At 42.6% G+C, this 25,121-nt stretch overlaps 1 protein-coding gene across 1 annotated transcript; it reads right to left on the minus strand.

The window, feature by feature from the left end:
* Positions 1-5,859: 5,859 nt before the first annotated feature.
* On the minus strand, positions 5,860-25,121 carry LOC148108022 (uncharacterized). The gene is made up of 5 exons (XM_087853905.1): positions 25,098-25,121; positions 24,703-24,805; positions 22,758-22,884; positions 22,249-22,344; positions 5,860-8,040 (listed from the first exon to the last, which is right to left on the minus strand). The coding sequence occupies exons 2-5, from the start codon at positions 24,733-24,735 to the stop codon at positions 6,794-6,796; spliced, it is 1,503 nt and encodes a 500-aa protein (XP_087710031.1). The 5' UTR covers positions 24,736-24,805; positions 25,098-25,121; the 3' UTR covers positions 5,860-6,793.

The following is a 25,121-nucleotide window of genomic DNA, read 5'->3' on the forward strand; positions in this document are numbered from 1 at the left end:
TGCTTTGTGTTTCAGAACGTTCCGCGTGCTGCGTGTTAGGTCCGCGTGTTAGCTGTCTGTACAGTTACACCTTCTGGCTGCCCGCTTACTGTGGGTTCTGTGGCAACACGGGCTTCTGCCCATTACTGTACTGTTTTCCTTTATTGTTTATGTGTACCATTATACAGAGGGAAAAGCTATGTGTTGGGAAGAATGTTTTTCACATCCGAGAGAAATGGTAAATGCAAGAAATTCACTGAACCCCAAGCAGGGTAGAAACAAAACCCCAAGGCACGTCAAAATCAAATTTCAAGACACATAAAAATCAAAGCCAAATTTAATAAAGAGGAAATCTTTAAAGTAGCCAAAGGAGGGAAAAAAAGACATTCCATAGAGGGTGTATTTGTTTTCTGCAGCTGCCATGACAAGTACCACAAACTGAGTGGTTTGGAACAACGGAAATCCACTGTATCACAGTTTTGAAGGCTAGAAGTCAGGATGAGGGACCGGCAGGGCCGTGCTCCCTTCTGAAGGTTCTCGGGAAGGATGTCTCCCAGGCCTTTCTCCTGCCTTCTGGTAGTTCCGTGGCTCATGGGAGCATCACCCAGTCTTCACGTGGCATTCTCCCTGCATGCATGTCTGTGTCCAAATTTCCCCTTTATGTAAAGATACTAGTCGTATCGGACCAGGGCGCACTCTACTCCAGTATGACATCATCCTAACTGATTAAGCTGCAAAAATCCTTTTTTCAAATAAGGTCACATTCTGAGGTGCTGGGGGTTAGTGCTTCAACCCATAACGCAGGGTAATGTATTAGTTATCTATTGCTGTGTAACGAATTGCCCCAAAACGTAGCAACTTAAAGACAGCAACCACATTGATTATCTCCCAGAGCTTCTGTAGTTTAGGAATCTGGAAGCAACGGAGGTGGTGCCGGCTCAGGGTCTTTCTTGAGTTAGCCATCGAGATGTTGATCAGAGTTGCAGTCATTTCCAGACTTGACTGGGGCCGAAGGGTCGCCTGCCACCATGGCTCCCTCGCATGGCTCTTAGCAGGAGGCCTCCGTTCTTCGTCGCTTGACCTCTTCATAGAGCCTCTATAGTGGCCTCACCACATGACAACTGGCAGTCCCCAGAGTGAGGGACCCAAGAGAGAGCAAGGCAGAAGCCCCAGTTTCCTTTTAGCCTGGCTGTGGAAGTGGTAAGTGTCACAGTCCCCGTGTCGTATTGGTCACGCAGACCCACCTTGATATCAGGTGGGAGGGGCCCCACAGGGGCAGGATACCAGGAGGTGGGGACTGCTGGGGCCATCTCAGAGGCGGCTACCACAGGTAACCACAGCACAAATGGAGCGGTTTCAAGAACGATGGGAGGAGGGGCGCCTGGGTGGCACAGCGGTTAAGCGGCTGCCTTCGGCTCAGGGTGTGATCCCGGCGTTGTGGGATCGAGCCCCACATCAGGCTCCTCCGCTATGAGCCTGCTTCTTCCTCTCCCACTCCCCCTGCTTGTGTTCCCTCTCTCGCTGGCTGTCTCTATCTCTGTCAAATAAATAAATAAAATCTTTAAAAAAAAAAAAAAAAGAATGATGGGAGGAGACACGGGGGGAGCCATGAATACAAACAACTTTTTAAGAAGTTGCACTAAAGGTCAAAGAAATGGCCTGGTAGCTCGCGGGAGTGTACTGGGGAAAGTAGAGCGGCTGTAGGCCTGTCTGCTGACCCGTGGCAGCAGGGAGAGCCAGCAGATCGGCGAGAACACATGTGAGCTACACGACATCAGAAACTAAGGATGTACTGTAGGGTGACTAACATAACATAATACAAAATTACTATTAAAAAAAAGAAGCCTTTCTGAGCATAAAAACAAAATGACAGCTGCTATGATGTGAATGTGTCCCCCCCCCCAAATTTATATGCTGAATCCTCACCCCCAAAGGTGATGGTATTAGGAAGTAGGGCCTTTGGGAGATAATGTGGGGTCCGTGTTCCTACGAAAGAGACCCCCCGGGATCCAGCCTTGTGTTGGGTTCCCTGGTCAGTGGGGAGTCTGCTTCTCCCTCTCTCTCTGCCCCTCCCCCCCAATTGTGCTCATTCTCTCTCTCTTCTCTCAAATAAATAAAATCTTTAAAAAATGTTTTTTAATTAAAAAAAAAAGATATTCCCCCACACACAAAGACCCTTCTCCCCTTCCACCATTGAGGACACAGTAGGAAGGCCCCAGCTGTGAATGAGGAAGAGAGCCCTCACCACAAGGACCTTCCTCTTGGACTTCTCAGCCTCAGAACTTAGAGAAATAAATTTCTGTGGCTTGTAAGCTACCCAGTCTGTGACATTTTGTCACAGCAGCCCAAATGGACTGTGTTAAGTACTTCTCCACCTTCACCCTCTCAAATTTCACCCAAGACCTCTCTGGAAACGTACAGGGAAGGGAATTCTGGGGAATATAGCTCATCCAAACCAGCTGACACATTACAAAGTCATCACACTCCCCTGTCCTCTTCAAGGTAGGGATGGTGGATGCTTCCCCCTATTGCTGGCCCTCATTGCCCCACCATTCCTTGTCAGTTTCCCCCAGCCCTGCCCACACTTGTAAAGAGTCTCTTCATCCCATTTTCTTTCATTCCTTTTGAATGCACTGCTTCCTAACAGGATTGATTCCATATTTGGTGCCAGAAGTGGCCCCAGGAAACAGATTCTCAGAATGGAAATAATAGGATCCTGGAGTGGTAGAGGCCAGGTGTCAGCACTTAGCCCTTGGAGACACAGTGGACAGTGGTCATAACGTGCCGTACGGCAGAGTGGTCATTAGAGGGTTTTGGCCTGCTGGTGATCGCTGGTTGATCAAGGAGACCTGAGAATGGGCAGCCTTCTAAGGTATAGCTTGACATAGAAGTGAAAAATGCCTGGGTCTCCTGAACAGAAACCTGATGAGTGATTGTAGTGGAGATCCACAGCACCTTCCTCAGTTCCTAGACCCAAGTTGATGCCTGGGCCCAAAGTAGCTTCAGGAAGGACTTTGAATAAGGGCCCTCTACTGTACCCATAGGAGCACAGTGTGAGTCTTCCTCTGGCCTTCCCAGAGGGAGCTGTGGTCCCTTACCAGCATGACTGTGCCCTGGAGAAAGGGAAATACTCAGACCTCCAAGGGTAATTAGATGTTGACGCCCATATAATGCTCATTCTTTGAGTTCCCGAACACCGCCGTGTCAGAGTAGGGACTTCTATAATGGTCAGGAGATAGATGGAGTTTGGGCCTTAGCCTACCTCGTGAAGGATTTATTTCCACCAGTTGAACCACAGGCCCATCCTGCGGTTATTTCCTCAGAACATATAGTAGAGACAGATTTCGGGGCCGGCAGATTTCCTGTCTTTGAGGGAGTTATGTTGATACTCCTGTAGCCCATGATAACATAGTCTAGTTTGGTAGTTTTTAAATTGTTTTAGACCCACCCCCCCCCCCCAGCAATCCCCAAATCATCTAAGAGCTCACCACTGATTTCATGCAAATATCTAACATTGCTTATATGGTATACACAGATTACAGTATGCTGTGTATTTACTCCAACTTTGCATTCTATGGAAGTTGAATGGTCCTCACAGAGATAGTTTAATCTTTAATAAAGTTAAAACATTCATCCAACAGCAATTATTTTGCGTTTACTCTCGTGAGGACATCATTGATTGGCCTTTGACCTCATCTGGGTTATATCTGCAAAGATTTTTTTTTTTTTTAAAGATTTTATTTATTTATTCGACAGAGAGAGAGACAGCCAGCGAGAGAGGGAACACAAGCAGGGGAGTGCGAGAGGAAGAAGCAGGCTCATAGCGGAGGAGCCTGACGTGGGGCTCGATCCCAGAACTCCGGGATCACGCCCTGAGCCGAAGGCAGACGCCCAACCGCTGTGCCACCCAGGCGCCTCTATCTGCAAAGGTTTTATTCGTAAATAAGGTTACATTTGCAGGTACCGGGGTGTGAGAGAATAGAAAAGATATATATTGATTTCTTCTCCCAGGTCCTGGCACAAAGCTCCTAAATCCCTTAGAGTTTCATAGCTGACAGTGGTGTCTTTTCTTTTAATGAGGGGACTCTTGGTGGGCTCCTGGTTGGGAGATAGTCACCAGAAAGACTAAGCCATGGTTAGAAACTTGGGATTTTCAGCCCATCCCCCCTTCTCCAGAGAGGGGAGAGGGGCTGACAATGGAGTTAATGATCCATCATGCCTACACAATGAAGCCTCCTTAAAAATCCCAATCGCGTGGGCTTTGGAGACCTTCCAGGTTGGTGAACACATGGGGGTGCTGAGAGAGTGGTGCCCCCAGAAAGGACATGGAAGCCCCATGCCCCTTCTCACATACCTGGTCCTACACCTCTCTTCCGGTAGGATGTTCATCTGTACACTTCGTTTGTTTTATAATAAACTGGTAAGCAGCAAGTAAACTTTTCCTGGGTTTTGTGATCTGCTCTACCAAATGAATCAAACTCTAGAAGGGGGCCATGGACCTCTGATTTATAGCTGATGGGTCAGCACAGGTGACAACCTGGACTTGTGATTGGCTTGGGGGGGGGTGCAGTCTTGTGGGACTGAGCCCTTAACCCATAGGATCTGACAGTATCTCCAAGTAAACGGCATCGGAATTGAGTTAAATGATAGGACACCCGGCTCGCGTCACAGAATTGCTTGGTGTGGAACCCCCCACCCCCACAGCTGGTGTCAGAAGTGTCGTGAGTGTGGTAGTCGTGTGAGAGTAATGGAGAAGCCCCCTGCACATGGGGGTTAAGACTTAAACCCAAGTCAACCCACAAACATAGATGATATCCTCAAATGTGTGATAATGAAAACAGTGTAAATAAGGATTTAATGACTAGAAACAAAAACATTAGTTGTATATACACTATGTTAGCGTTCAGATGACATTTTAAGCTTAAATATAAGCATTTATAACTTCTCTCTCCCTTGTTTATCATACCAACAACTCCAGTTACTTAAACAATGTAAATATCTCATGTGGTTTTGATATTAAAATCCAATTGAAAATAAACAGAAAACAAAAATGTGTGGTGGAACGCTATAATGACTTGAATAGGCTAACTTTTGCATAGCCTTTTATTGTATATATAGGCTAGCCTTTTATTTTTTCTTTTTCATATAATTGGAGAATTATGGCTTATAATTTGTGGTAGCCCCCAGGAAACATGGCAACAGATCCAAAGAATATATGTTAAGGATTTTTTATTAAGATCTAGGTTTCTATTGAGTCTAGTGATGGCAAATTTGGAGTACTAGACTTTTCAGAACAAGCTGTTCTAGTCTGTTCTATTAAGCTTGTTTCTTTTCTTCTAATACAGACTTTAGAATTAGCAATTTAAGCCTGATAGGAGCCATGTTGGAAATCTTAATAGATTGGAAACACGTGAAATAGTTCCTGTTTAATTTTAACGCTAACCTAGAATTTTAAGAACCAAAATTAGGAGTAAGGAGTTCAGTGCACATATTTTTTTCTCTTTATCCTAATAACCACTTCTATTTCCATAGTTGTATTGATAACGTTTCTTCTGTACTCATTTTAAAACTTAATTCAGTTGCATTTTCAGCTTATATATAATTTAACCTATAAAACTATAAGGGGTCTTATTTGCAAAAGGTAAGATATATATATCTCACTTTCTTAGAGATAAACACATACTAAGACAAGGAGGGGGCCACATCTGGGGATCACAACAGCTTAGCTCTGTGGCAGCCACTGTGATATCTGGGAACAGAGAGAGACGTGAGAAGGACCCCCCAAAGAAGAAACAGAATGTTGTCTTCCCATCACTTTGTATGGATGGGGGCCAGTCCTTAAACAGACTGGATAGACCACACCTGTCCCACTTGGCTGAACATGGCAAAGTTGCCACCAGGGGTGATGGGAACAGATTCAGGGAAGTGTAATTAGATTTCTGACCCAAGGCCTGAATGGATTCAACATTACACACCAGTGTTAGCATACACTAGAAGACTTAGCATTTATTCATTAAAGCATGCAGGAAATCAACTTATTTCAAGTAACACTACAAGTAATAGATTCTCCGTGTCCTGTATCTAAGTAGAATTGGTGCAATTTGTCCGCCTCCTTTTGGTTCTCTAGATACATCTGAGGATGGTGCTAACTATTCAGGGAAGCTGTCCAGAGTTCTGTCCATTTAGACTAACAGCAGAAGTCATCACCGCCCCCCGCCCCTGCCACCGCACAACCAGTGACCTTTAGATTTCTCATGCCTACCCTCTTAACTCTTTATCCTTTAGCTTCTTTAATCATGATTAGCTTTTCGTTTTTCACTGTCCCCTGGCAAAGTTTCTTCTTTTCTGGTAGTTCTAATTCCAAAGAGAAGGCTTTTGTTTTCCTTCTTATGCTTAGATTCGCATTGTATCATCTCCCTACAAAAGTTTACATTTTTAGAGAGCTGTCTTCATTGAAAATATGCTTTTTATTCACCCAGCGAAAATAGAATATGAACAGACAACAAAATAAATGTTCTTTTCACTCCATCTCGTAGCCTAGTTCTCATGATAGGAACAGCCCTATGCAATTTCAAGTTCCGGTTGAACACGTTAAGCCATTTTTGCTCCAAGTATCAAGTCAATGCAATATATAAAGTACATTTCTCATCACATCTCCCTGTTTCTTCACCGTATACGTATTTCTATTTCTCAAATATTTTACACAGAATTGGGCTTTGACCAAAAACCTTTCCACATTGATCTCTTTTGTTAGAATTGGAAATTGAACCCAAGGTAAGTGCTTCCTAAATGCCTTTCTGCATCTTCCGTATTTTTAGGGTTTCTTTTTATCGTGAGTTTTCTGATGTCGAGTAAGTTTTGAGTTTAAGCTAAAAGCTTTTCCACATTGATTACATACAAAAGGCTTCTCCCCAGTATGGATTTTCATGTGTTTATTAAGATTTGAATTATTGTTAAAAACCTTCTGACATTCATTACATTTATAGAGTTTCTCTTTGGTATGAATGTTTTTATGTCGATGTAAGTCTGAGCAATAGCGAAAGGTCTTTTGGCATTCATCACACGTAAAAGGCTTCTCTTCAGAATGAATTTTCTCATGTTTAGTAAGGTTCGAGTGATATTTAAAGGTTTTTTTACAAACATTACACTCGTATGGCCTCTCTCCAGTATGGGTTCTTCGGTGTTCAGTTAGATCTGAGAAACGGACAAAGGTCTTTTTACAGCTGCTGCACATGTAATGTTTCTCTCCGGTATGGATGTGCTGGTGACGTTGAAGGTCTATGTGCTGGGTAAAGGTCTTTTTACATTCATTACATGAGAAGGGCCTCTCTCCAGTATGAATTTTCTGATGTTTTTTTAGATTTGAGATGCTTTTGTAGGACTTTTCACAAATGTCACATTTGTAGGGTCTCTCTCCAGTATGAACTCTTTGATGTAGGATAAATGTCGAGTATGGACTGAAGTCCTTTTTGCAGTAATTACATGTGTAATATTTCTTTCTAACATGAATTTTTTGGTGTTGCATTTTTTCTGAGAAACTGTCAAAGGCCCTTCCACAAGACTTACAGGTAAAGAGTTTCATTTGAGTGGGAGGTTTTTCATGGAGAATCAGGTTCGGTCTCTTGCCAACGTGAAATCTCTGGTGTGTGTTAAAGGAGGAGAGAAACCTGAAGGCCTTCTGACACACGCCACATCTGTATGGCTTCGGTCCACTGTGCACATTCTGGTGTTGGATAAACTTCGACGTGCTGTTAAAGGTTTTGCCGCATTGGTTACAGTCCAAGGATTTAGCTAGAATATAAATTCTTTGGACTGTTGTAAAGGATGAGCAATGCCTAAAGGCTCTTGTTTTTTGACCCTGGCCAGGGGCTTTCTCTACCTTGTGAATTCTCTGATGTCCAGTAAGATGGGAGATACAGTTGAAAACCATGCTGCAGTCCTCACATTCATAACGCTGGACGAAAGTACAATGTTTTTTATATTTAGCACGGTGAGAGATTTGTCTGATGATATTCTCGGATTCATTAAAGGCATGATAAGCCACCAATGCTGGCTGACATGCTAGGAGGAACATAGGAGGAAAATAAAATTAAATCCAGGCATTACAGCAAACATCGAGATGATTAGTAAGTGGGGTACAGGGGAGAGAACGACTTAGTGACGGGGGACTCCGGAGAGGTAGGACGGGAAGTGGGGGTGGAGGAAGGAGAGACGTGTTCTCCAAGTACAAGGATTTAAGTGATCAACCTGTGGCCCGTGAAGAATTTCTGTAATTGAAATACTTATGTTTGTGACTTAAAAAAAAAAGGAGTTAAAATTTTAATTACTAAAACAGAAAAGCTTAAAGAATCTAAAAAGAATCACATGAAATTCTAAGCAGGGACCAAAGGTTGATTTTTTCAGTAAGGTCCTGTAAAATAGCTCTGTATAGGTCTAGCATGTTGTGAAAGTGATTATACATTGTTTTCCTTTGAACAATAAAATCGGGGGTCTTTATATGAGTAAATATAAATCTGGCTTATCAATTTTACTGATTGATATATATATATTTACTGATATATATATATATACTTACTGATATATATATATATTTACTGATATATATATACTTACTGATATATATATATTTATTGATATATATATATTTATTTATTTACTGATATCAGTAAAACCGATATATATATTTTATCTATTGTATATCTTACTGTGTGACAGGGTCGTTATTGATTGGGCCAGTGTTCTACTTGGATATTTGAGTTGTATTTCGGTTATTGCTAAGAACACCAAGAATAGGGGCGCCTGGGTGGCACAGCGGTTAAGCGTCTGCCTTCGGCTCAGGGCGTGATCCCGGCGTTATGGGATCGAGCCCCACATCAGGCTCCTCCGCTATGAGCCTGCTTCTTCCTCTCCCACTCCCCCTGCTTGTGTTCCCTCTCTCGCTGGCTGTCTCTATCTCTGTCAAATAAATAAATAAAATCTTTTAAAAAAAAAAAAAAGAACACCAAGAATAGCTTATGTATACGTCTTGATAATTTTTTGAAATGTATTCTAGGCATAGATTCTTCAAAATGAGAGAGAATGCCTATTTGTTTATATATACTCACACCACACTCAAGTTTTATACTGCAGGAGCCCATCACTGTATTTATAACTGCCCCCACTCTGTCAAACTTACCTTTCTGTCAAACTGTGGGGTTATAAATTCTGAACTTTTTTTATAATAAAAAAATCTAAATTAAGATTGGTTAATTGCTAGGAAAAAATTTTGAGCATTTCTCTAGAACACGGGAAGTATTATATAGGTTAATAAATTCAAAATGTTATACCATTGATAAGACAGAACTAGCATGAGTTTCGGTTATCCTCCTCATTCTAGATCTTGAGAGGCTATTGAAGTGATTGAAGATGTAGGAATACAGAAGAATAGTTTAAAATAGACAAGTAATATTTTCTAAAAGGTAAATGTCATTATAACGTAAGACAGAATCAAGTGGTAATTAAAAAGAACAAAGTAGAAATAATCGGTTTGAAGATAAAATGTTTAAATAAACTTAACAGTTCGCATTTATAGCAAAATTATGGTGTCAAAAATTACCCAACCAAAGACACAGCAATAACGTGGAGATCCTGGTTGGAGAACTCAGGGGAAAAGGGGCTGAAGAAATGTAATATGTAGAACTCAAAAATTGGAATAGGAGGATTAAAAGAGAAGTATCACCATCCACTAATAAAAGTCCTGGGGGAAGGGGGGGGAGTTCAGAGGATTTACCAAACTTCAGATGGCTTTAGTGCATGGACAGATGGAATCTCTGGGAGAAAGGAGAAAGAAAGACCAGAAACAGAAATATTGAAAGGAGTAATGACCCAAAACTTTCTGAACACAATGAAAACTATAAACCCACAGATCCGAGAAGCCCCACGAACCCAAGGCCCATGGTAATCAAACCACTCAAAATCAGCAACAAGGAGACAACTTTTGTAAGAAAAGATTAAAAGAGGCATTGTGCGCATTGAACAAAGCTAAGGACAACAGACTTCCCAGTGGGAACAAAAAAAAAAAAAAAAGGATATATGCAAAAATTTTAATATCCTGAAAGGAAAAAACAAACAAACCCTATCAACCAGAATCCTTATGCCCAGCAAAAACCTTTCAAAAATGAAGACAAGAAAAAAAAAATTCTAGAAATACAAAAGCTGAAAGAATTCATTTCCAGCAGAACAACACTACACGTTAACTTAAAAGTTTAAATTTTAAAAAATGTAAGGAAAAGGTTACCAGGTGGAAGTTTGGATCCGCACAAAGGAACGAAGAACATCAGAAATTTTAACTACGTGGGAAATATGTAAGGTTTTTAAAATTATTACTTAAGTCTCTCTAAAAAAGTATTGGTTGATTAACACAAACAACAGTGTATTGTGGGGCTTAGAACAGATGAAAAAGTAAAATGGGTCACAACAGCATAAAGGCTGGGTGGAGATAACTGGAAATAGAACCATTGTCTTAAAGTTGGATACCACAAACTCAAACCCTAACGTAACCACTAACATAAAAGAAAAACAAAGAAGATAAAGTAGAATTCTAAAAAAATACTCAATTCAAAAGAGAGCAATAAAGGGAACAAAGGGGAATAAAGAACAGAAGTGACAAATCAATAACCAGATATGTTCAAACCTAACCATATCAATAATCACATTAAACGGGGCACCTGCGTGGCTCAGTCAGTTAAGTGTCTGCCTTCGGTTCAGGTCATGATCCCAGGGTCCTGGGATCAAGTCCCGTATTGGGCTCCCTGCTCAGCTGGGGAGTCTGCTTCTCCCTCTCCTGTTTCCGCTCCCCCTGCTTGTGCTGTCTACCTCCCAAATAAATAAAATATTTTTTTAAATTAAAAAAAATCACATTAAATGTAAATGGCAATTGAGGTGCCTGGGTGGCTCAGTTGGTCAAGCACTTTGATTTCAGCTGAGGTCATGATCTCAGGATCGTAAGATCAAGGCCCATGTTGGGCTCTGATCTCAGCAGGGAGTCCGCTTGGGATTCTCTCTACCTCTCCTCCTCCCCCCTCCCTGCCTCGTATGTGTGCACACGCTCTCGCTCTCTAATAAACAAACAAATCTTAAAAACAAAGAAACAAAAAAACTATAAATGGCAATGAACCAGATTTTTCAATCTGGGCATTACTGACAATTTATACCAGATAATTCTTGTTGTACAGGCTGTCTTGAGCACATAGGGTATTTGATAGCATTTCTGGCCTCTACCCCCTAAATGCCAGTAGCACACTCCCATCCCCAGTTTGACCATCAAAAATGTCACCAGACTTTGCCAAGTATAATGAGGGGACCAAATCTTCCCCTCCCCCCCATTGAAAGTTACTGGTATAAACACCCCAATTAAAAAGGTAGAGATTATTTATTCTCTAAAGAAGCTCACTTTAAATATTTAAAGGCACAAATAGGTTAAAAGGAAAAGGATGGAAAATACGTACACCATGCTACCAGTCAAAAGAAAGCTTGAGTGGCTGGCTATGCTAAGAGCAGACAAAACCAATCTCAGAGCAATAAAAATGTCCAGGAATAAAAATATTTCATAGTGATTAAGTAGTCAGTGAAGAGCAAAGCAACCTTAAATGTTTATGTACTTACAGAGCTTCAAAATACAGGACATGAAAAGAATATCAAGGAGAAGTAGACAAACTCACAATTATAGTTAGAGATTTTAATGCCCTGTCTCAATAATTGACTAAAGAAGCAGGCAGAATACCAGCAAATATATGATCGGTTTGAGCAACGCCGTCAATCAACTGAATCCACTTGCTGTTTATGGACCACTCCATTCAACAGAATACACTTTCTCAAGTGCTCAAGGAAACATTTCCCAAGTTGGACCTCATTCTGGCCGTAAAAACAAGTCTCAACAAACTTAAAAAGACTCAAGCTATGCAAAGGACATTCTCACTACAATAGAATTAAATTAGAACTTGGAAAAAATCCCTGCAACATTCCCCAGTACTTTCACACTAAATAATACACTTCTAACGATTCAAACAAATGAAAAGAGAAAGAAGTATTTGAACTGAAGGAAAACGAAGGCACAACATAGCAGAATTTGTGAGATGCCACGAAAGCAGTATTTGGGTAAAATTCATAGGACTAAGTGCCTATATTAGAAGGAGGTCTCAAATCCAGGACTTCAGCTTTCACCTTAAGAAAATTTTAAAAGGAGCAAATTAAACCCACGCAGAAGGAAATAATGAAAATCAAAGAAGAAATCAATGAAAGAGGAGGAGGAGTTAAGATGGCGGAGGAGTAGGGGACCCCTTTTTCAGCCGGTCCCCTGAGTCGAGCTGGATAGGTACCAGACCAGCCTAAATAACCACGGAATCAGCCTGAGACGCAGGATGATGCATCTGGATCTCTACAAATGAACATCTCCAGCGCTGAGTATTGAGGTACGAAGAGGGGAGCTGTAAACCATGCATGGATATCGGAAGATAAACGGAAGGGGGAGGGAGCCGCCGCGTTTGGGCTCCGGGAAGCGGCAGCCACCTGCACGGGGGAGTGGGCGGACTCACAGAGGGCACCCGGGAGAGAGCGGACTGAGACCGGTGAGCCGTGAACGCGCGCGCCACCAGGCATCTCCCGGAACACCGGAATCCCGGTGTGCTCACGGGATCCAGACTGAGACCGGGAACTCCCGGAGCGCGCGCGGGGCGGCTGGCGGCTGGCGGGCCACCTGCACGGGGGAGCGGGTGGACTCGCGGTCGGCACCCGCGAAACAGCAGACTGAGACCCTGAACCGGGTGCGCGCGCCACCAGGCTTCTCATGAAACTCCGGAATCGAGGTGTGCTCACCGGGCATAGACTGAGACCGGGAGACCCGGGAGCCTGCGGGGCGGCCGGTGGCTGGCGGCATTAGAAACACAAAGGACAGAGACGCGCCGGCCCTGGAAGTGAGGGCAGGGACGCCGGGTGTGGGGCGCACATCCCGGGACGCTGCAGGGTTGAGCAGCACCAACAGTAATAGAGTTAAAGTGGCCAGAACATCAGTGGAGAACAGGCCGCAATCCCTCTGTTCTGCGACAATGCAGCCTCTGCTGCTCTGACCCTCAGAAGAGGCATAGCCGGCCGCCAGGGAAAGCCGCCAGAGAACAAAAGCCTGGAAATACCAGCTCAGAGAGTGCCCATCCCCATCCTCCCTCGCAGGGGACACAGAGACTCTAACCAAACAGGGTTGCCTGAGTATCGGCGCGGCAGGCCCCTCCCCCAGAACACAGAAGGCAGGCTGAAAAATCAAGAAGCCCACAAGGCGCCTGGGTGGCGCAGTCATTGAGCTCCTGTCTCCGGCTTAGGGCGTGATCCCAGCGTTCCGGAAAGGAGTCCCTCATCGGGCTCCTCCGCTGGGAGCCTGCTTCTTCCTCTCTCACTCCCCTGCTTCTGTTTCGTTCTTGCTGACTGTATGTCTCCCTCTCTCAGATAAGTAAATAAATAAAATCTTTAAAGAAGAAGCCCACATCTCTAAGATCCCTATAAAACAAGGGGCACGGCCTAGGACCCAGTCAATAATTTTGGGCTCTGGAAACCCCGCAACCTCTCTTCATCAGAATGACAAGAAGGAGAAGCCCCCCCCAGCAAAGAAAAGACAGTGAGTCAGTGGCCTCTGCCACAGAAGTAACGGATATGGATGTAATCAAATTATCAGAAATGGAATTCAGAGTAACAATGGTCAAGATAATGAGTAGACTTGAAAAAAGTATTCAGGAAAATATTACTGAGAATATAGAATCCCTAAGGGCGGAAATGAGAGCGAATTTGACAGAAATTAAAAATTCTATGAGCCAAATGCAGGCAAAACTAGAGGCTCTGACGGCCAGGGTCACGGAAGCGGAGGAAAGGGTTAGTGAATTGGAGAATGGGTTAATAGAGGAAAAAATAAAAATAGAAGATGGTCTTAAAAAAATCCACGCCCACGAATGTTGGCTACGGGAGATTACTGACTCAACGAAACGATCCAATGTTAGAATCATCGGCATCCCCGAGGGGGTGGAGAAAAACAGAGGTCTAGAAGAGATATTTGAACAAATTGTAGCTGAAAACTTCCCTAATCTAGCAAGGGAAACAAACATTCGTGTCCAAGAGGCAGAGAGGACCCCTCCCAAGCTCAACCATGACAGACCTACACCACGTCACGTCATAGTACAATTCGCAAATATGAGATCCAAGGATACAGTATTGAAAGCGGCCAGGGCAAAGAAATTTCTCACGTACCAAGGCAAAGGCATCAGAATTACGTCAGACCTGTCTACACAGACCTGGAATGAGAGAAAGGGTTGAGGGAGCATTTTTAAAGCTCTTTCAGAGAAAAACATGCAGCCAAGGATCCTTTATCCAGCAAGGCTGTCATTCAGAATTGATGGAGAAATAAAGACATTTCAGAATCGACAGTCACTAGCCAATTTCGTAACCACGAAACCAGCCCTACAGGAGGTATTACGGGGGGTTCTATAAAAGTAAAAAGGCCCCAAGAGTGATACAAAACAGAAAGTCACAGCCAATACAAACAAAGACTTTACTGACAACATGGCAGAATTAAAAGCATATCTCTCAGTACTCAGCCTGAACATTAATGGTTTAAATTCTTGCTTTAAACGCCACAGGGTTGCAGATTGGATAAAAAGAAATGACCCATCCATTTGCTGTCTACAAGAGACTCATTTCGAACCCAAAGATGCATTCAGACTGAGAGTAAGGGGATGGAGTACCATCTTTCACGCAAATGGACCTCAAAAGAAAGCTGGGGTAGCAATTCTCATATCAGATAAATTGGATTTTAAACTACAGACTATAGTTAGAGATGCAGAAGGGCACTATATTATTCTTAAAGGAAGTATTCAACAAGTGGATATGACAATTATAAATATATATGCCCCCAACAGGGGAGCAGCAAGATACACAAGCCAACTCTTAACCAGAATAAAGAGACATATAGATAAAAATACATTAATAGTAGGGGACCTCAACACTCCACTCTCAGAAATAGACAGAACACCCTGGCAAAAACTAAGCAAAGAATCAAAGGCTTTGAATGCCATACTCGACGAGTTGGACCTCTTAGATATATATAGAACACTACACCCCAGAACCAAAGAATACTCATTCTATTCTAATGCCCATGGAACATTCTCAAGAATAGACCATGTTCTGGGACACAAAACAGGTCTCAGCCGATACCAAAAGATTGAAATTATCCCCTGCATATTCTCAGACCACAACACTCTGAAATTGGAACTCAACCACAAGGAAAAATTTGGAAGAAACTCAAACACTTGGAGACTAAGAACCATCCTGCTCAGGAATGACTCGATAAACCAGGAAATCAAAAATCAAATTAAACAATTTATGGAGACCAATGAGAATGAAAATACAACAGTCCAAAACCTATGGGATACTGCAAAGGCAGTCCTAAGGGGGAAATACATAGCCATCCAAGCCTCACTCAAAAGAATAGAAAAATCTAAAATGCAGTTTTTATATTCTCACCTCAAGAAGCTGGAACAGCAACAGAGGGACAGGCCTAATCCACGCACAAGGAAGCAGTTGACCAAAATTAAAGCTGAAATCAATCAAGCAGAAACCAGAAGTACAGTAGAGCAGATCAACAGGACTAGAAGCTGGTTCTTTGAGAGAATCAATAAAATTGACAGACCACTGGCAAGACTTATCCAAAAGAAAAGAGAAAGGACCCAGATTATTAAAATTATGAATGAAAAAGGAGAGGTCACGACGAGCACCATTGAAATTGGAAGGATTATTAGAAATTTTTATCAACAGCTATATGCCAATAAACTAAGCAATCTGGAAGAGATGGAATCCTTCCTGGAAACCTATAAACTACCAAGATTGAAACCGGAAGAAATTGATTCCTTAAACAGGCCAATTAATTATGAAGAAATTGAGTCAGTGATAAACAACCTTCCAAATAACAAAACTCCAGGCCCGGACGGTTTTCCTGGGGAATTCTACCAAACATTCAAAGAAGAAATAATACCTATTCTCCTAAAGCTATTTCAAAAAATAGAAACAGAAGGAAAGCTACCAAACTCATTCTATGAGGCCAATATTACCTTGATCCCCAAACCAGGCAAAGACCCCCTCAAAAAGGAGAATTACAGACCGATTTCCCTAATGAATATGGACGCCAAAATCCTCAACAAGATACTTGCTAATAGAATCCAACAGTACATTAAAAGGATTATCCACCACGATCAAGTGGGATTCATACCTGGGATGCAAGCGTGGTTCAATATTCGCAAATCAATCAGCGTGATACATCATATCAACAAGAAAAGACTCAGGAACCATATGATCCTCTCAATCGATGCCGAAAAAGCATTTGACAAAATACAGCATCCTTTCCTGATTAAAACCCTTCAGAGTGTAGGAATAGAAGGTACATTTCTCAATCTCATAAAAGCCATCTATGAAAAGCCTACTGCAAATATTATTCTCAATGGGGAAAAGCTGGAAGCCTTTCCCTTAAGATCAGGAACACGACAAGGATGCCCACTCTCGCCACTATTATTCAACATAGTACTAGAAGTCCTTGCAACAGCAATCAGACGACAAAAAGGGATCAAAGGTATTCAAATCGGCAAAGAAGAAGTCAAAATGTCTCTCTTCGCAGACGACATGATACTCTATATGGAAAACCCAAAAGAAGCCACTCCCAAACTATTAGAAGTTATAGAGCAATTCAGTAACGTGGCGGGATACAAAATCAATGCTCAGAAATCAGTTGCATTTCTGTACACGAATAACGAGAACGAAGAAAGAGAAATCAGGGAATCCATCCCATTTACAATAGCACCAAAAACCATACGTTACCTTGGAATTAACTTAACCAGAGACGTAAAGGACCTTTATTCTAGAAACTATAAATCACTCTTAAAAGACATTGAGGAAGACATAAAAAGATGGAAAGATATTCCATGCTCATGGATCGGAAGAATTAACATAGTTAAAATGTCCATGCTACCCAGAGCAATCTACACTTTCAATGCTATCCCGATCAAAATACCGAGAACGTTTTTCAAAGAACTGGAACAAATAGTCCTTAAATTTGTATGGAACCAGAAAAGACCCCGAATCTCCAAGGAACTGTTGAAAAGGAAAAACAAAGCTGGGGGCATCACAATGCCGGATTTCGAGCTGTACTACAAAGCTGTGATCACAAAGACAGCATGGTACTGGCACAAAAACAGACACATAGACCAATGGAACAGAATAGAGAGCCCAGAAATGGACCCTCAGCTCTTTGGGCAACTAATATTTGATAAAGCAGGAAAAAACATCCGGTGGGAAAAAGACAGTCTCTTCAATAAATGGTGCTGGGAAAATTGGACAGCTACATGCAAAAGAATGAAACTTGACCACTATCTCACACCATACACAAAAATAAACTCCAAATGGATGAAAGACCTCGATGTGAGACAGGAATCCATCAAAATTCTAGAGGAGAATATAGGCAGCAACCTCTACGACATCGGCCAAAGCAACCTTTTTCATGACACATCCCCAAAGGCAAGAGAAACAAAAGATAAAATGAATTTATGGGACTTCATCAAGATTAAAAGTTTCTGCACATCCAAGGAAACAGTCAGAAAAACTAAGAGGCAGCCCACGGAATGGGAGAATATATTTGCAAATGACACTACAGATAAAGGACTGGTATCCAAGATCTACAAAGAACTTCTCAAACTCAATACACGAGAAACAAATAAACAAATCAAAAAATGGGCAGAAGATATGAACAGACACTTTTCCAATGAAGACATACAAATGGCTAACAGACACATGAAAAAATGTTCAAAATCATTAGCCATCAAGGAAATTCAAATCAAAACCACACTGAGATACCACCTTACGCCAGTTAGAATGGCAAAAATAGACAAGGCAAGAAACAACAATTGTTGGAGAGGATGTGGAGAAAGGGGATCCCTCCTACATTGTTGGTGGGAATGCAAGTTGGTACAGCCACTCTGGAAAACAGTGTGGAGGTCCCTTAAAAAGTTAAAAATTGAGCTACCCTATGATCCAGCCATTGCACTACTGGGTGTTTACCCCAAAGATACAGACGTAGTGAAGAGAAGGGCCATATGCACCCCAATGTTCATAGCAGCAATGTCCACAATAGCTAAATCGTGGAAGGAGCCGAGATGCCCTGCAACAGATGACTGGATTAAGAAGTTGTGGTCCATATATACAATGGAATATTACTCAGCAATCAGAAAGAATGAGTTCTCAACATTTGCTACAACATGGACGGCACTGGAGGAGATAATGCTTAGTGAAATAAGTCAAGCAGAGAAAGACAACTATCATATGATTTCTCTCATCTATGGAACATAAGAACTAGAATGATCAGTAGGGGAAGAAAGGGATAAAGAAAGGGGGGGTAATCAGAAGGGGGAATGAAACATGAGAGACTATGGACTATGAGAAACAAACTGAGGGCTACAGAGGGGAGGAGTGTGGGGGAATGGGATAGACCGGTGATGGGTAGTAAGGAGGGCACATATTGCATGGTGCACTGGGTGTTATACACAACTAATGATTCATCGAGCCTTACATCGAAAACCGGGGATGTACTGTATGGTGACTAACATAATATAATAAAAAATCATTATTAAAAAAAAAAAAAGAAATCAATGAAAGAGAAAACAAAAAACCAATACAGACAAAAACAGTAAAACAAAAAGAAGGAGCACCTGGCTGGTTCAGTCGGAGCAGCGTGTGACTCTTGATCTTGGGGTTGTGAGTTTGAGCCCTAGGTGTAGAGAGGACTCAATATTTTTTAAGAAAAGAAAATTGATCAACCTAGCCAGACTGATCAGAAAAAAGAGACACAAGTTACCAACGTCAGGAATAAAAGAGGCGGTCTGATTGCAGAGTCTACAGCCATTAGAAGGGTCGGAAGGGAGTAGTGTGAACACATATATAGATAACGGATCTATATATCCGTTTTAGCAAAGATGCAAAGGCAATGCGGTTTCTCACCCTAGGCAAAGAAGGAATCACTAACACTACAAGAAAGGCATCCTCCAAGTAGAAATACAAATTATGCAGGATTTTGAATAGATGGTAAAAGTAGAAGGCAAACCCTACTTAAATATGCTGTAAGAGGGGCGCCTGGGTGGCACAGCGGTTAAGCATCTGCCTTCGGCTCAGGGTGTGATCCCGGCGTTGTGGGATCGAGCCCCACATCAGGCTCCTCCCTGGGAGCCTGCTTCTTCCTCTCCCACTCCCCCTGCTTGTGTTCCCTCTCTCGCTGGCTCTCTCTCTGTCGAATAAATAAATTTTAAAAAAAATCTTTAAAAAAAATGCTGTAAGAAAGTAGAGTTCATTTCAGTGCTTCTCTGAGTATTATGTGCATAAAAATCTTGGAGCCAAAGACAAGGACATCCAATCGTAGCAGGGGACCTGGCTATTCAGGGACCATAATGTAGCCATCATGATGTAAGTGCTGTTTATGGTTTTCCTCTTTGAAGGGAGTAGGGCTATTGTTACAGAGTAGGATGCAAATGTTATCAGGGACGATAATGTAAAAATAAGTTTGATGACTAGCAGTGTTTCAAGGGTGAGGTGGGGAGAAGATAAATGGAGAGGAAGGGAGGTCCTTATCTTATAAAATGGCCAGAGGAGAGATGCTCTCTGTTGTTGAGGGGAAAAGTTGTTTTGTTACTTGAAGAGTGGCCATAAAGCTGCTAAAAGAAAGTAATACAGTGATGTTGAAGAGGGAGATGGGTGGAGAGAATTGCATGAAGTCAACAGAAGGGTCTAGAAGTGGACAGTCCAGGGGAGAAAGCTCACAAAGAATTGTCAGACACCTGATGTATGTGGTGTAACAGAGGCTTTTTAGCTTTTCCAGAGATTTGAGGGATTAAGGACCTGTAGATAAGAATGAAAAAAGCTGAAGGAGTTATGAGCCCCAGGAAAAATTAGAAGTTGTTCGAGACTGCTTGCCTCAACTGTGAAGGATACTAGTCATATAAAGTCAGTCACAGTTGTATGAACACTGGATACCAATATAACAGGAAATGATCATATGGCATGTTGTGGGGATAGGAGAGGAACATATGTAAAATGGGCGGAGTCAATCAAGATCTCAAGTAGATAAGGGAAAAAAAGTAAAAGCAGGTTATGCAAAAACAAACAACAAACAAAGAGCTCACTCTCAGCTGTTTTTCTCTTTTAAGATTTTTTTAAAGTAATCTCTATACCCAATGTGGGGCTCAAACTCATGACCCCAAGATCAAGAGTCTCATGCTCCACTGATTACTCTGGGAAGAGTAAATCCGGGGTATGTAGAGGAAAGGAAGAAGAGAATCAGCCTCAGAATATTGTTTGATTTTTTGAGTTGTGTGTATGTGTTTCTTTGATCATATAATTTCAATAAAATCCATATTTAGAAAGTTAAAAAAAATACTATTTACAATAGCATCAAAAAGGTTAAAAACCCAGGGATAAATCTGATAAAATATGGTTGGAAAGAATTGTAGAGACTTGCCCATTGTCAGGGAAAAAGATTCCTAAGTTAAATATGGTAAACGCATACTATAATGTTTTTTTTTTTTAAGATTTATTTATTTATTTGACAGAGATAGAGACAGCCAGCGAGAGAGGGAACACAAGCAGGGGGAGTGGGAGAGGAAGAAGCAGGCTCATAGCAGAGGAGCCTGATGTGGGGCTCGATCCCAGAACGCCGGGATCATGCCCTGAGCCGAAGGCAGACGCTTAACGACTGAGCCACCCAGGCGCCCCGGTAAACACATACTATAAAACACTATATTGCATTACAAAAGACAGACATGTATGTGTGTATGTATATGTAACTTGTAAAGACCTCAGAGATAGAGATAAATGGAAAGATAAGAGATTTTTCACAGCATGCCATTTAAATTAAAATGCATTTTTATTTGAAACTTTGTATTTTATAACTGCTATATGCATATTTAGCATAGGAAATACAGCAGACTGGCTATGGGTAGGAAGAAGAAAGATCACGGGCTACAGAGAAAGGAAATGGAAAATAGTGGGGGATTCTCGAATACAGCTACAGTCATCATTGGCTGTAAAGTGAACAATGTGATTGAATTCTCTACCTGATTGCCAGCCGTAAACAGTCTAAATTGTTTTACTTAAATAGGCACGTGCGTGCGTGCATGTGTGTGTGTGAGTGTGTAAGTGGTAAAAACAAAACAGAAAGCAAACAGATTGATTTTCTAAAACAAGGCAGTGGAGAGAGTAAGGAAATACTGGAGTAAATCTCAAGGGGCTACAACTTGACAGAAACATGCGCAGAAGTACGCAAAGCATGAAAAGGTGAGGAAGAAAGACAAATACATCAATGGAATCAGAGTTCGGAGAGGACCGCTACGGATAGATGAAGTCGTTTGGGGTGGGAGAGGAGTTCGGGCCAGGTCATTACATTTTTTAAGAATAAGAAGGCCCAGTGTTACTCGGAACTCTTGGGAACACGCTTATAAAAGCTTTGAATTTCTTCCTGGGTTCCAGGCCCTCTTCCCAAAATGCCAACAAAAACGTACATGCATTTGGGGATTTTATTCCACTCTTGGGATCTAATCATGTCCCAAGCCAAATGCTCATCGTCTGTCCCAGCTTTTAACTTGCTGTCCCCTGACTCAGGAACCTGTGAGTGAGCTGCGTTCTGTATCGTGTCCTGAAACCTAAGCCCTGAAATCCCCAGAAGACCTTGAACTCGGGCAGTTTCTACTTTCTGTACTGAAGGGGGTGTCGTCACTCTCCAGCAGAAGGTGAATTCAGTCGTTTTTCTGGTTTGCTACATCTGATTAACCTATTGTCTTAATCTAGAGAGGGGGAAAAAATCCTTCTCCTGAACTCTTTCTTGGGGAAAAAAGGGCTTTTCATGACACTTTCCTCAGCTAAGCCGTTCATTCATTCATTCCAATCACTGATAAGTTACTTGACCAGTTTATCTCTGCATCTTCTGTCTCTTCATGTGGTAACTTAAGCTTCGTGATTTTACCGGAATACCATTTAGTGTCCTAAGACTGGAGGTATAAAAAAGGAGTCCAGGGAGAGGGATGAACGTGGCGGAGAGGGGGAGAGAACGTGAGTTCTTTGGAAGCCCGTGGAAGCGTTCCTCTCTTGTCACCTCAGGGGTCCAGGTTACTTGGACCAGTTGGGGTGTGAGCTGTAATGGCTTCCACCTGCTTGGTGCTGGTCAGTTACCTGGGCACGGAGCACTGGTCACCTCTTTCTCCACCATCCAGAGGTCCTCCCCTTCCCTCAAAGCCGATATCACTTCTGCCTTATAAGTCCAATGCCCTAAGAAAAATAAAGGACTTTGATCATGCTGTGATTATTGCAGAATTTAGATATGGAATCTCATTACCACCTTAAAAATCTCTCAGCAACATCCAAAGTACTATTTGTATTCTTTTTTGAAAAAGGACCATCTGCATTTTTAGCCGTTCCCCAGCTGTTTCTTAGGCACACAACAGCCTGAGAAGCATGGCTTTTAAGGAAAGTTCAGTGGTTTGGAAGATGGTGGAGAATAGGAAGCTTGAGTCATCACAAGGTCAAAGTGTCCTTTCCTAGCATCACACGGCTCCAGTCCTTTGCTGAGGAATGTCAAGTTGAAATTCAGTCAAGCATTCTCAGGGCTTTGCAGATATGCAGGCAGAAGGAAAAAATTCTACCACGGGCAGTTTTAAACTAACAAGGAGAGATCTCCTTACCCAAAGACACTAGGTAATCACAGCTCTCCAGCATCACATCCTTGTACAGTTGTTTCTCTTCCGAGCTCAGATAAGCCCACTGGTCCGGAGAAAAGATCACAGCCACATCTCTCAATTTCACAGATTCCTGAAATAAAGATGTATACCTCATATATGCTTCCATGTGGCTCTTGGTAGGTATCTTTCAAGTTGGGCGTAAGAGGGAAACAGACAATACATAAAGATATATAAGAACGTGTGGCCAAAAGCTATAATGGAAAGTGGAAAGTAAGAAATCTGCTTTGTCCGTATAGAGTTCGGGGAGGCAAAATTACCTACCCTCATGAAAAAAAGAACAGCTAAGAAATACGTTCGGTGTGTGTACTTGGCAGAGTCAGCGGGGTGAGGCTGCCATCCATGGGATTTGGACTGAAGGCTCTACGTCAGAATCCTGCCCAGGTGAACAGTGAGGATACCCCTCATCCTAACTGTTGGGCTGGAACATCGGTCTTTGCCTGCCTTCAGGCTTAAACTGAGTCTTGATTCTCAAGCCTGTCGAATTTCAGACTGGAACTTACACCATTGACTTTCCTGGTTCTCAGGCTTTCTTACGTGGGCTAGAGCTTACGCCATCGCCTTCAGCTGTCCTGCGTCTCCAGCTTGCAGACTACAGATCTGGGGACTTCTCAGGCTTCATAATCACATGAGTTATATAATAAGTCATAGAGATCTCCTGTCAGAGAACCCTGACTAATATAATCACTTGTTCAATGCCATGCAGTTTGGATTGATAAAGATTGCAATTATATGAGCTGAGGCATCGGGGGATACCTGCAAAAATGAAGTCAATTTGAGCTGTACTTTAAAGGAGAGAACACTTTTGGTTCTAGCCATGATGGAGTAGTTGCTGTAAGTTGCCCTCTTACTGTCAAAGAACTAAAAAGCTAGATGAATATACAAGCCACTATTTTTACACACTGGAAAGCAACATGCCCAAGGCTGTGACCCTTGACAGAAGAAAAGCATGTTCTCCTGGCGTTCTCCTTCATGGCATTTCTAGAGCCACAGTGCAGGGACATAGAACCCAAGCAGTGGTCTTGCTGGATGGGGGAGAGGATATCAGTTTGGAGCTTCCTTCCAACACAGCTGGGGTTGGGAGGGCAGGGTGCTAGAGTAGGAGCCCTAAGCACCTGTAGGAGAATTTCCCTTGGGTCCTTGGCCGACATTGGAAGTGTGCCTGCACAGGGCCAGACTTGGGAGAACAGCTCTTGGGATAAGGAATTGGACAGAAGCTTCAGAGGTCACTAAGAAATCCTACTTTCTTTGGTAGGAATGTAGGATTCCAGACTATTCTAGTGCCCAGGGAGAACAGGGTGAATGAGCATTTATTTGAGGTCACACACCTGAGTTCTATACCCGGTAAAGATAGCCTTAAAAAAACAAAGGCAGTTATCACTTTGGATTTGAAAAGTTGAATGACCAGTAACCACAAGACAAATGAAAACTTCTCTCCCAGAAGAAATCAGTCTGATAATTTTTTATATCCATCTGTTATGGATTCCTAACAGTTCCCCAAAAAAGTTGCATTGAAGTCCCAGTACCTCAGAATGTGATCTTATTTGAAGATAAGGTTTTTACAGAAGTAATCAAGTTAAAATGAGATGAGGGTGGGCCTTAATCCAATACGAGAGGGGAAAATTGGGCCCGAGACAGACGTGCATGCACAGAAGGGAAATTTGGACCCAGAGACAGAACAATGAGGAGACCCAGGGAGCCACAAGGTGAAGATAAAGGCAGAGACTGGGGGGATGTGTCTACAAGCCAAGGAACGCCCGAGATTCCAGAAAACCACCAGAATCTAAGGTCGAGGTCTGGAACAGATTCTCCCTATAGTCTCAATTAGCAAAATGTTTTTAGGCCCTGTAAATTCCTATTTTAGGAAGGAAATGAGAAGTAAGCAATTCACCTGTGATATCACCTTTAGAAACGAAAGGGCCATTTTTCTCCTCCTTCTCCTCCTCCTCCTCTTCTCAGGAGAAAGCAGACTCCCGAGAAGTCACACCTTCAAACTGAGGGCAGAAGTATGTGAAACCAGGCACCCCAGCCTCCATCCCCACCCCAAATCACTACCACCTCAACTACACAGAGGAAACCAGGAATACAACACCAGCCTCCCACTCTGACCTGCAGGTTCCTCTCCTCTCCTGGGCCCTACAAGGAGCCCACATGTGATGCTGCGGCAGCTGGGATCTGGGGGTGTATAGGGCCTGTGCCTATGTTCCAGAGTGTGTGGTTCTGCTTCCCAGATCGACCCTGAGCAAAACCCCCTCCGCATCCCAGCGGAACAGAGCACGAACTCACCCTCTCAGAGAGGTCAGCCCCAAC

The sequence above is a fragment of the Ursus americanus genome, chromosome 22 (assembly GCF_024610735.1).
Source record: "Ursus americanus isolate L20-20 chromosome 22, mUrsAme1.1.p, whole genome shotgun sequence".
In the NCBI taxonomy this organism is placed as follows: domain Eukaryota; kingdom Metazoa; phylum Chordata; class Mammalia; order Carnivora; family Ursidae; genus Ursus; species Ursus americanus.